Source organism: Gopherus flavomarginatus, chromosome 1 (assembly GCF_025201925.1).
Source record: "Gopherus flavomarginatus isolate rGopFla2 chromosome 1, rGopFla2.mat.asm, whole genome shotgun sequence".
Taxonomy (NCBI): domain Eukaryota; kingdom Metazoa; phylum Chordata; order Testudines; family Testudinidae; genus Gopherus; species Gopherus flavomarginatus.
The window spans coordinates 144,612,417-144,625,141 of record NC_066617.1 but is presented as its reverse complement, the minus strand read 5'-3'; the positions used below and the strand labels follow the sequence as shown (position 1 = coordinate 144,625,141).

The following is a 12,725-nucleotide window of genomic DNA, read 5'->3' as shown; positions in this document are numbered from 1 at the left end:
TGCATATTAACAACTAAGATCTATCCCTGCAGGGAGCAGGAGGATCAGACTGGTGAATAGGACAGGTAGCTGTGCCGGGAGAGTGGAGATTTATTACAATGGCAACTGGGGGACAGTCTGTGATGATTCCTGGGATCTGTCAGACTCCAATGTCATTTGCAAACAACTGGGATGTGGACGTGCCATCAATGCAACAGTCTCTGCTCATTATGGGCAAGGATCCGGGCAGATCTAGCTGGATGATGTGAATTGTTCTGGGAACGAATCTGATCTCTGGGCATGTCCTTCCAGAGGCTGGGGCCAGCACAACTGCAGACACAAAGAGGACACGGGAGTTCTCTGCTCAGGTCTGTTCTGTGAATGTTCTTGTGAGCCGTGTTACTGGGGGATTTAATGAAGGGGGCAGATGTTTAAGGAGATCACTAAGAATGATACTTTCCCTGACTGTCTCTGCCTTCCTTTCTCTTGTGTAACTACCTCACCATTAGAAAGTCCTCAGCTCCCACCCAGAGATTCTGGAGGTATTGGAAGATTTCCCTAATGTTAGAATGCTGAGTCTCAGGTGTCTGAAGGAGAGTATATCATGGAAAGCAGTGACTGAAAAGGATGTAAGGTCCTAGTGGAGAAATAACTGAACATGAGCTCCCAGTGCGCTATGTGGCAAAATGAACTAATCTGAACCTTGGATGTATAAACCGGGGAGTAGAGAGTAGGAATTGGGACTAATTTTTACTGTTGTATATGGGAATAGTGAACAGATACTGGCATACTGTGTCCAATCCTGATGCCCACAAAAATTGGAGAAGGGGCTGAGAAGAGCCACAAAATTGGTCTCAAGGCTTGAATAGAAATCTTACAGTGAGAGATTTAAGATGCTAAATCTGTTTAGCTTATCAAAATGATCAAGAAGTAACTTGATCACACTGTGTAAGTCCCTTCACAAGGAGAAAACACTAGTTTCTAAAGGGCTCTTTAATCTAATGGAGGAAGGCAGAATAAGGGTCGATGTCTGGAAGCTGAAACCAGACAAATTCACATCAGAAATAAGGCCTAGATTCTTAACAGGGAGGGTGATTAACCATCGGAACAAACTACCAGGGAAATGGTGCATTCTGCATTCCTTGAAGTCTTCCTGTCTAGACCAGATGTCTTTCTGGAAGCTCTGCTTATGTCAGACTCAAGTTATTTGTCTCTATGCTGCTGTTTTACAGAAGGTCAAATTATTCGATCTCATGATCCCTGTCACGCTGTCTGGTGTGGCTCACGGTTCTGAGTGCCCACCACCAGGCGAATGACGAGAAACAAGGCAATACCCCAAGCTGGTGGTGTGGTCTATAAATAGATTTCACCAAAAGAGTAACAGATGTGAACTCCTGGACTAATGTTCCCTCTAATTTTTCACATCTATGTGTAGAATGAATGATGTTATGTGCATCGGTATAGAGGTGATGTGTGGTGCAGTGGGACTGAGGGGTTTGGACTGTGGGAGGCGGCTCAGGGCTGGGCAGAGTGTTGTGGTGCTTGGGCTGAGGGCTCTGGCTGAGGGTGTGGGCTCTGGGGTGGGGCCGAGTGTGAGGGTTTGGGGGGTCATGAGGGAGCTCAGGGCTCGGCAGAGGGTTGGAGCTTGGGGACTAAGGGCTCTGACTAGGGGTGAGAACTTTGGGGTGGGTCCAGGGATGAGGGACTCATGGTGCAGGAGGGAGCTCAGGGCTGGGGCAGAGTGTTGGAGTACAAGGTGGGGGTAAGGTCTCTGCCTGGTGGTGTTGGCTGAGGGATAGGGCCATGGATGAAGGGTTGAGGGTGCAGGCTGCCCTGGTGCTGCAGAGGGAAGAAAGGACTCCCCCTAGCCCTCTCTTGCTGCAGCAGCCTGGGACCAGGGGAACATAAGAAGATAAGAATGGCCTTACTGGGTAAGACCAAAGGTCCATCTAACCCAATATCCTGTCTACTGACAGTGGTCAATGGCAGGTGCCTCAGAGGCAGTGAACATAACAGGTAATGATCAAGTGAGCTCTCTCCTGCCATCCATCTCCACCCTCTGACAAACAGAGGATAGGGACACCATTCCTTACCCATCCTGGTTAATAGCCATTAATGGACTTAACCTCCATGAATTTATCCAATTCTCTTTTAAACATAGTTATAGTCCTAGCCTTCACAACCTCCTCAGGTCAAGGAATTCCACAAGTTGACTGTGCAATGTGTGAAGAAGTACTTTCTTTTATTTGTTTTAAACCTGCTGCCCATTAATTTCATTTGGTGGCCCCTAGTTCTTGTATTATGAGAATAAGTAAATAACTTTTCCTTATCTACTTTCTCCACGTCAGTCATGACTTTATATACTCTATCATATCCCCCTTACTCTCCTCTTTTCCAAGCTGAAAAGTCCTAGCCTCTTTAATCTGTTCTTATATGGGACCCGTTCCAAATCTTTAATCATTTTAGTTGCCCTTCTCTGAACCTTTTCTAATGCCAATATGTCTTTTTTGAGATGAGGAGACCACATCTGTATGCAGTATTCAAGATGTGGGTGTACCATTGATTTATATAAGGGCAATAATATATTCTCTGTCTTATTCTCTATCCCCTTTTTAATGATTCCTAACATCCTGTTTGCTTTTTTGACTGCCTCTGCACTCTGCGTGGACGTCTTCAGAGAGCTATCCATGATGACTCCAGGATCTTTTTTCTGATTCGTTGTAGCTAAATTAGCCCCCATCATGTTGTATGTATAGTTGGGGTTATTTTTTCCAATGTGCGTTACTTTACATTTATCCACATTAAATTTCATTTGCCATTTTGTTGCCCAGTCACTTAGTTTTGTGAGATCATTTTTAAGTTCTTCACAATCTGCTTTTGTCTTAACTATCTTGAGCAGTTTAGTATCATCTGCAAGCTTTGCCACTTCACTTTTTACCCCTTTCTCCAGATCATTTATGAATAAGTTGAATAGGATTGGTCCGAGGACTGATCCTTGGGGAACACCACTAGTTACCCCTCTCCATTCTGAGAATTTACCATTAATTCCTACCCTTGTTCCCTGCCTTTTAACCAGTTCTCAGTCCATGAAAGGACCTTCCCTTTTATCCCATGACAACTTAATTTACATAAGAGCCTTTGATGAGGGACCTTGTCAAAGGCTTTCTGGAAATCTAAGTATACTATGTCCACACGATCTCCCTTGTCCACATGTTTGTTGACACCTTCAAAGAACTTTAATAAATGAGTAAGACATGATTTCCCTTTACAAAAACCATGCTGATTTTTGCCCAACAATTTATGTTCTTCCACGTGTCTGACAATTTTATTCTTTACTAGTGTTTCAACTAATTTGCCTGGTAGTGACATTAGACTTACCAGTTTGCAGTTGCCGGGGTCACCTCTAGAACCCTTTTTAAATATTGGCGTTGCATTAGATATCTTCCAGTCATTGGGTACAGAAACAGATTTAAAGGACAGGTTACAAACCTTAGTTAACAGTTCTGCAACTTCACATTCGAGTTCTTTCAGAACTCTTGGGTGAATGCCATCCGGTCCTGGTGACTTGTTAATGTTAAGATTTTCGATTAATTCCAATATCTCCTCTAGTGACACTTCAATCTGTGACAGTTCCTCAGATTTGTGACCTACAAAAGCTGGCTCAGGTTTAGGAATCTCTCTAACATCCTCAACGGTAAAGACTGAAACAAAGAATTCATTTAGTTTCTCCGCAATGACTTTATCGTCTTTAAGCGCTCCTTTTGTATCTCGATCGTCCAGGGGCCCCACTGGTTGTTTATCAGGCTTCTTGCTTCTGATGTACTTAAAAACATTTTGTTATTACCTTGTGAGTTTTTGGCTAGCTGTTCTTCAAACTCCTCTTTGGCTTTTCTTATTAAATTTTTACATTTAATTTGGAAGTGTTTATGCTCCTTTCTATTTACATCACTAGTGTTGGAGAAGAACTTAGCTCTCACTTTTTGATTGGGTGCAGCAGAGTCAGATACTTTATTTTCTCTTTACAATTGTATAGAGGGAGGGAGTGCGCTAGGACACAGGGTTTCCCCCTCATAGGCAGGTCTCTCCACTAGTAAACAATTACAGCAAGCATTTATACTTTTTGTTACCTACAATAATGAGCAACAGTTGCATTTTGTTTATACATAGGTTATTTTATCTTATTTTTCTCACTTCTATTTACATGCCAATTTACATTCGTTATTATCGACACAAGGTCGCAACGACTTCTCCCACAGTTCTTTCCCACTTGCTTCGCACAATCCTCGCTTCTACAAATCTCACCTTATTAGGGTTATTGCTAGCCTGACTCTTGCTAACAGAGACTGTCATGCATTTAAATCCCTGTCAGTTCTTGCTCTACTTCCACAACCCCCGCATTTTGTACTTCTAGTACAACTAACATCTTTAAACCTCCATGCATTAAGCCATGGATTTCAGATTCTACATCAGATGTTTCAACCTTAGAGGTTTTGATTGGATGTAAAGATAATGCATGATTAGCTTGGACATGAAAGGTGTTACTATTATCACACCCTTACCACAACAATACAAAAAATAACATTCCCATAATAATAATATGATGGGGTTGTTGTACAGTTTTAGTGACAAAGCAGAATACATCATACTTAATACATAAAGCAGACACTCTATAAGCTGTATGGAAAGCATTCTTTTCAACTTGATATATATTTTGAAGCATAAGAGTTTGCCCTTATACTTCAGAGAGTCTTTGAACTTCTGGTAACAATGAAAGCAAATCTTGAAACCATTCAGATATCAAACTAGTCCAATTAAAAGGTATCTGGAACCTAAGGGCTACTGGTTTTAACATACTGTGACAGACCCAGACCAGTGAGGTACAGGAGTCTGGTAGAGGGCAAATATACTGGTCCTATTGGCATCCAGTGGGGGTGGGCGGGCGAAGCCCATCCACTTCTAAAGGGCCTCCCCCCAGCCTAAGGGGAGAACCCACAGGTCTGGGACACCAAGTAATTACGGGGGACAACTAATGAAAAAAAAGGATCGGGAGTGAGGTCATAGGGCTAAATGAAGGGAACCTGATGGGGACACCGAGCAGAGAACCCTGGACAACGCCCACTGCTCCTCGAAGGCGTCAAGGGAGCCAGTGGACGCCGCCCAGAGGAACTCTGCCCGGATGCATGAGCAGACGGAGGAACGGAAATAGGCCCTACAGTCGCAGAAAATCCCGTCGGCCAACCTCCTCTCCCTGGTGTTGTAGATGGCCAGTTTGGCCAGGGCCAAGAGGAGGTTGAGAAGGAGATCCCGCGACTTCGTGGGGCCATGGATGGGGAGCGTGTAGATAAAAAGGTGAGGGGAAAAGTGCAACCAAAAACGCAGGAAAATATTCAGGAGGAGCCGGAACAGGGGCTGCAACCTGGCGCACTCCAAATAAATGTGCGCCAAGGTCTCCTTCTCACCACAGAAAGGGCAGGTGCTAGGGACAGATGTGAACCGCGCCAAGTACACGCCCGTGCTCACGGCTCCGTGAGGGAGCCGCCAACTGATATCCCCGGCGGGCCTCGGGACCAGGGCAGAGTACAGGCTGGCCCACCGGGGCTCCTCACCCCTCGAGAGGCGGCAGGAGGTCCCGCCATTTGGTATCGGGGCGGGACGCGAGGGTGAGGTAGTGAAGGGTATGGACCACGAGCGAGTACAGATGTTTCCGTGGCGCGGTCTGGAACAAAACCGGCTGCAGATCATGCAGCCGGCTGGCAGTGAAAGGGTGAGGGGGCCGATTGGGTCCACGGGGCAGGGGCCTGATTAAAATGTCCACGGGGCCTGGGGTGGAGGGTGGGCGGGGTGTGCCCTCTCGCAGGACCCGGTCGAGGTAAGCCCGAGCAGCAGGCAGTAAAGCGGCCTTCACCTCCTGAATTACGCGCTGGGGAGTACGAGGTCTGGAGAGCCCCATGCGCTGAGTGAGCGTCAGGGGATCCAGCCAGTCTCCCCGGTCGTAGTCCAGGAGGTCTCCAACCCTGGTGACTCCCGCCGAGACCAGCCTCTGGCACACCGTGGGGGACTCCGCCACCTGCACACGAAGCTGGGGATTGTGTAGCAGGGGCTCCGCGAGGAGGTCAACCCCCACGGTGGCTGCCACGGACCTGGTCGTTGAAAAGAGCTTCCAGGTCCGGAGGAGGTCTTGGTAGAAGACCGGCAGCCCGGAGAGGTCTCGCGGAAGACCTCTAGGATGGAGGTAAAAGAGCTGCCGGTCGTATCGGAGCCCTCGGAAGCGGCGGAGGAAGGCGTGCGCCAATACGCTCCACGCCGGACTACCCGCACCAAACAGGAGCCTCTGCAGGGCCTGGAGGCGGAAGACATGGACCTGAGCGCGTAAGCACTTCAGAACCTGCCCCCCCTCCTCCAGGGGCAGGTGGAGGACCCCTGCAGAGACCCAGTGCGTCCCTGGCCAAAAGAACTCCAGAATCGCCGTCCAGAGGTTGGCCAGGAAACGCGGGGCCGGGACCAGGGTTTTGAGCCGGTACCAGAGCATGGACAGGACCAGTTGATTAAGCACCAGTGCTCTCCCCCGAAGGGAGAGGCACCGGAGTAGTCCTGTCCATTTCCGGAGCCGCTCCATCACCCTGCCCTGCAAATCCTGCCAGTTCTCCGGCAGAGACGGATGCGTGGCAGAAAGGTAAACGCCGAGATAGAGCAGTGGACCCGCGCTCCACCGGATGGCCTGAAGCGCAGGTGGGAGGGAGCTCGCCTGCCACCCGTCCCCGACCACCAGGCCAGAGCTCTTGACCCAGTTGACCCGGGCGGAGGAGGCCGCCGAGTACACAGCCTGGCAAGCCTCCACCCGCGCCAAGTCGCCCGGGTCCTGGACCACGAGGAGCACATCGTCAGTGTATGCCGACAGGACCAGCCGCAGCCCCAGCTCCTGAAGCACCAACCCCGTCAACCTCTTGCGGAGGAGACAGAGGAAGGGCTCGATCGCCAGAGCGTACAGCTGGCCCAAGAGGGGGCACCCCTGCCGCACTCCCCGCCCGAAGCTGACCGGCTCGGTCAGGGTCCAGTTGAGCCTGACCAGACACTCCGCAGAAGCGTACAGCACCTGCAGAAAACCCACAAACAGGGGTCCGAAGCCGAACGCTCGCAGAGTGCCCAGGAGATACCCGTGATCCATCCGGTCGAACGCCTTCTCCTGATCCAGGGACAGGAGGGCGAACGACAGACCATCCCTACACCCCAATTCCAGAAGGTCCCGGACCAGATACAAGTTATCAAAGATGGTGCGGCCCGGGACGGGGTAGGTCTGGTCTGGATGGAGCACGTCCGACAGCACGGACCCTAGCCTCATCGAGATGGCCTTCGCAACAATTTTGTAGTCCGTGCTGAGGAGCGAGACGGGACGCCAATTCCGTAAGTCGCGGAGGTCCCCCCTCTTCGGCAATAAGGCCAGCACGGCTCGCCTCCACGAGAGAGGGAGGACCCCGCTATGCAAAGCCTCGGCCCAGACGGTGACCAGGTCTGGGACGAGGACGTCCCAGAACACGCGGTAGAACTCCACGGTCAGCCCGCCCAAGCCCGGAGATTTATTGGTGGGCATGTGACGGAGGGCCTCCAAGAACTCGGCCAGAGTGAGAAGCAGCTCTAGCCGGTCCCGGTCGCCCGTGCTGACCGTCGGGAGCCCGTCCCAGAGCACTCTGCAAGCGTTAGCATCGGTTGAATCCGGGGAGAAAAGAGTGGCGTAGAAGGCCCTGGCCCTCTGGCACATCTCCGCCGGATCCGTGAGGGGGGTGCTGTCCTCCGCCAGGAGGCAGGTGACGTGCTTCTTGGCCCCCCTCCTTTTCTCCAGGGCGTAGAAGAAGCGGGAGCAGCGATCCATCTCTCGAAGGAGGTGGATGCGGGATCGAACAAAAGCACCCCGGGCCCGATGGTCTTCGAGGGCCCGGAGCTCCTCCCGCTTCTCCCGGCACGCTCCACAGAGGGATGGATCCTCGGGGTTGACGGCCAGACGCCTCTCCAGCTCCAAGACCTCCCGCTCCAACTGCCCTATCGCCGCATCCCTCCGTCGGCTGGCACCCCGAGTGTAGTCACGGCAGAAGAGCCGGGCGCGCACCTTCCCCAGATCCCACCACCGCCGCGCCGAGGAAAAGGTGCGCCTCTGCCCTCGCCAGGCCAGCCAGAACTCCCGGAAGGACGCCACGAAGCCCGCATCCTCCAGCAAACTATTATTCAAGTGCCAATAGGCCGGCCCCGGCCTCTCCGCGCAGAGAGAGGCCATCACGGTGGCAAGGTGGTGATCCGAAAAGGGGGCCGGCCGAACGCTGGAGGAGTGGGCCCGTGAAAGGTGGAAACGTGACAGGTAAATACGGTCCAGCCGGGAGTGGCACGACCGATGGGCCTCCACCCGGACGAAGGTGAACGTCGAGACGTCGTCTGGGTGGTGGTCGCGCCAGACGTCCACCAGGGAGTGGCGGTCGACAATCTCCCAGAGGACGTCCGCAGCTGCCGGGCACTGCTCGGTCCACGAGCGGTCCCATTCCTCGAGGGTGGTGTTAAAATCCCCTCCCAGGACCAGGCACTCACGAGGGTCCAGGGAGCCGAGGAAGGGGGACGCCTGCAGATAAAAACGTAGTCTCTCCGGGGCCGATGTCGGGGCGTAAACGTTGACGAGATTAACCACAAGCCCCTCCATGCGGACCCGGAGGTGCAGCAGGCGACCCGGCACAGCCTCGGCGACCCCTAGCACATCGGGCCGTAGGTCGGGGGAGAACAGGGTCGCCACTCCAGCCGCGCAGACAGAGAAGTGGCTAAAGTAGGCCCCGTCCCCCCACTCCAGCCGCCAGCTAGCTTCAGCGGCCGGATCCGTATGGGTCTCCTGCAGGAAAACCACAGAGTACCCCCCCTCCTGGAGGAAGGAGAGCACCTGGCTCCTGCGGAGACCCATCCTACAGCCTCGGGTGTTTAAAGTGGCAAGGATGATCGGCGCCATGAGGAGGGCTGGGGGGGATCCTCGCTGGCAGACATGCCCACGGCCTCCGGCAGACCGTGCAGCAATCCGTGACCAACCCCGAAGGTGAGTAAGGAGTCACGGAAGACACGGACCCGCCAGTAGGCCGCGGCAGCCTGCTTCCCAGTCCTCTTACCCTCCCCCATGAGGGCCCTCGTGGCCCGGAGGACCTGATGGAAATCTCCCCACCGCTGGAGCGCAAGATGGACCTTGTTCCGGGAGCCACGGACGTCCTCAAGGAACTCCCGCAGCTCCTCCCTCAGCGCATGGGGGGGTGGGGTCACTGATCAATGACTGGCCCCCAGTGGGGCCCCCGTCACAGCCCCGTGGCCCACCAAGGCGGGTAGGCAGGGGGCAGATCCCCAATGTGGCAGCAGATGGACCGACGCCACACGACCCGCCCCGCTCCCAGATTCAAGAAGGGGCGGTGGAAGGAGAATAGCAGCCCCTGAGGGGTCGGGACAGGAAAGAACTAGTGAACCTGCTCCCTGGGAGGTATTGCCAGGGGCGGCACTGGCATCACAGGAAGTGGGGGGAACAAGGACAGAGCCAACAGGAGTAGGGCGGGGATCAGGGAGAGAATCCGGGAAGGAGGTAGAGGCAGGATCCGGAGCCTCCATAGGTGAGACGCCAGAAGGTGGCTCCTCCTGGCCAGGCTCAAGGATCTGGGAAGTGGGCAGGGGACCCCTAACGATGCCGGGCTCAGCCACTGTGTCACGTGCGGCAGCCTCGGCATCCAGAGAGAGATGGTGGTCAATGGGGTCCCCGCTGAGGAAGGAGGGCGGCTCCTCCACACCCAAGAGGGACACCCCCTGGGAAGCGGGTCTCGGCAGCAGGGCACTGGCCGTCGCCCCAAGGGGCTCGGCAGCCGCCAGAGTGCCACCCGCAGCTGAGTCGAGGGAAGATTCCAGGGGACCCTCAGAGGTGGGAGCAGAAACAGCGGGTAGGAGAAGGGAACCTGGGGACAGGGGGGATGTAGTGAGGTCGCCCAGATCGAGGCCCACCGGCAGAGGGTCGTCCTCCCCCTGCGTGATCGGGGTCAAACCCAGGGCCTCGATTTCTGCGTAGATGGGAGGGAGATCACAGTCCACCACCCCAGGGCCCTCTCCGCCAGCACCCGAGGCTATACCCACCGCGGCGCTCTCAGAGGCGCCAAGTGGGAAGGGGGCGAGAGAGGCTCCCTCGGGGGCATCCACGGGAAGGGACCCCGGAGGAGGGGCGGTGTCACCTTCCGGTGCTGCCACGGCATCCCCAGCTGGCACCACAAACTGGGAGTCATCAGGGGACAAGGCGGAAGACTCGACATTGGCGCCCCCCTTCCTGCTCTTCCGGGGGGCCTCCGAATCCGAAGGATGTAAAGAAACTCGAGCCTTCCGCTTGCCCCGCTTCCCCTGCACTAAGGACCAGCCCTCCATGGCATCATCCGGGGACTGGCTAACAGGGGTCGGCTCGGGGGGCAAGAGCAATGGCTCAGGGACTCGAGGAGGCAGTGGTGGGACAGCAGAAACCGGGGAGGATTCCCCCTGGGACGAGCCCTCTCCCACATCCGGCGGTAGCCCCGCCACACCCTCCTCCACAGAGGTGGACCGAGAAGGAGGAGGAGGGGCAGCTTCGGGTGCCGGGCAGCTAGAGGGACCGGTGATGACAGGGCCGGCGCCTTGCCGGGGCTCGGGGGTCCCGGACGCTCCTCCGTGCTGGGCCAAGGGACAGTCCCTCCGGACGTGCCCCATCGCCCGGCAGAGGTAGCACCGGGCCTCCCCCGTTGAGTAATGCACCCGGTAGTGGGCTCCCTGGTAAGGGACCAGAAAGGACCACTCGAGCGCCTCTCCGCCACGCGCCGGCGGCGGCAGTTGAAGCTGCACTTGCCGGCGGAACGAGAGAACATGACGGAGGGCGGGGTCCTTGCAGCCCAAGGGGAGAGGGCTGATGACAGAGATGGGGCGTCCCAGGGCAGAAAGGGCGGGCAGCAGGGCGGCATTGGGCAGGAAGGGAGGGATGGAGGTCAAGATCAAGCGGACCCCCAGGTCTTCTAAAGGCTCCAGGGGGACGAACACGCCCCCCACCACCAGGCCCGTCTCTACCGCCTCCTGGGCGGCAGCCTCCGATGCCAGGAAGAATACCACCTTCCCGTACATTTTGGAGGCCGCCACGATGGCCGTGGGCCCCACTACCCTGGCCAACGCCCGCACGTAGGTCTCCACGTGGGGCGAGGCGGGCACCAGGAGGCAACGGACGCCGTGCTTCCTGGTCAAAGTGGGAAAGGGGCCCCGGCCGCTGTAGATGTTGACGGAAGCGGCGGGCGGAGGAGCAGCGGCAGGCGGGGGGGCCACCGCCACCTGGGTGTACGCCCTGGGGGCAGGGGGAGGGACACCTGCAGAACTGGTGGAGGGAACAGCGGGGAGGGACGCCGCAGCCGGTAGCGGGGCTGCGGCAGCGGGGGCAGTCTCCGCCATGGAGGGCCTGGCCTTTCTAGCGGGGCCCTTACCCTTCTTCCCACCCCGACCCTTCCCACCGGCTGGGGGGGCTCCCCCCGAATCAGAAGGGGCGAGAGACGTGGCAGCAACGGAGGTCTCCCCAGTACTCGCCGCCGCCGGTGCCCCAGCAGGGGCGGTGGTAGGTGGATCGGCAGCGGCGTTCGAGGTAGCGGCTTGGGCAGTGGACACGGGGGCAGGTGGAGGAGGGGCAGTGGGAGCATCGCAAGGGGTTTCCCCCGCCGCATCCCCCGCCATAACGAGAGCGGGGAGGGGGACAAACAGCGAGGGGAGGGGAAGGAGAGGAGGCGGCCACCCCTCCCCGCTAGGCTGCAGGCAGGGGAGGAGGGCGCCAGAAGGGGAAGGCTAAAGGGGCGTAGGGAGCAACCAAGGACTAAGGGTGGGATTGTTACAGGGCACCAACGCAGAGGGGGGTTCCGGCTCCTCCAGTTGCACTAGGGGAGCGGGGGGGCAACGGCAGAGGGGGGAGTGCAGTGAACAAGGGGAAACCAAATGGGGAAGGGCACAAGCGCCTGAGAGGGGGTGTGGGCGCATGAGGGGGAACCGATCAGGGCTGGGGAAGCACAGGGTGGGGGGAAAGGGCAAGCTGAGATTGGGGTAGAGGGACCACGGGACAGCGACAGGGCCGGGGCAGAACTATCAGGCAGCAGAGGGAAATAGGTGGGGTGGACAAATGTGGCAAAGGGGAGGGGGTCAGTCCAGTATGAGGGGGGAGGTGGTGCACCCACAGGCACTTGTGCCAAAAAGTCAATGGTTGGCTGCTGCTGCTGCAGGCCCAAATGGTGGAAGTGGGCGTGGTGAGCCAGGCAAGCAGCTCAGACCCAGAGACAGGAGTCCAAAGCAGAAGGAAAACAGCCAGCGGGGGTGGTGGAGGGGGCAACGATGGTGGTGGGGGCAAAGGGGGACACGGATGGACTGGGGGCAGGCTCCACGCCACACCCCCGGTGCCCCAGCAGACACAGTCCAAACCCCCACCACAAGAGCACAGTTTGAAAAGGACTCAGTCCAGAAAAGCCCCCTCCACAGTGGTCTTCATACTGTCTCCAGCAGCGGGTGGTCCTCCTCTCCTTCCTCTCCTCCTCCGGGCACCAACAGCTCCCCAGCAACAGCCACAGTAGCCCCAGCAGCTCCAGGTGGTGATGGTCTGGCATCCAGGCAGGAGGGACCCTGCTCAGAGGGTGGTGTCCTCAGCAACAAGAGCTGGGGTCCCTCATTCCCCTCCTCTCTGGGAAGCAGGCCAGCAGCCCCCCACCAAGGGG

The 12,725-nt window shown here is 56.3% G+C and overlaps 1 protein-coding gene across 1 annotated transcript in view; it reads left to right on the top strand.

Annotated features, from left to right (window-relative positions):
* The window catches only part of LOC127042969 (scavenger receptor cysteine-rich type 1 protein M130-like), a 146,212-nt gene that overhangs the window by 107,594 nt on the left and 25,893 nt on the right, over nucleotides 1-12,725 (top strand). The window contains 1 exon segment of the mRNA XM_050936577.1: nucleotides 33-347. Within this exon segment, the coding sequence (XP_050792534.1) occupies nucleotides 33-347 (315 nt within the window).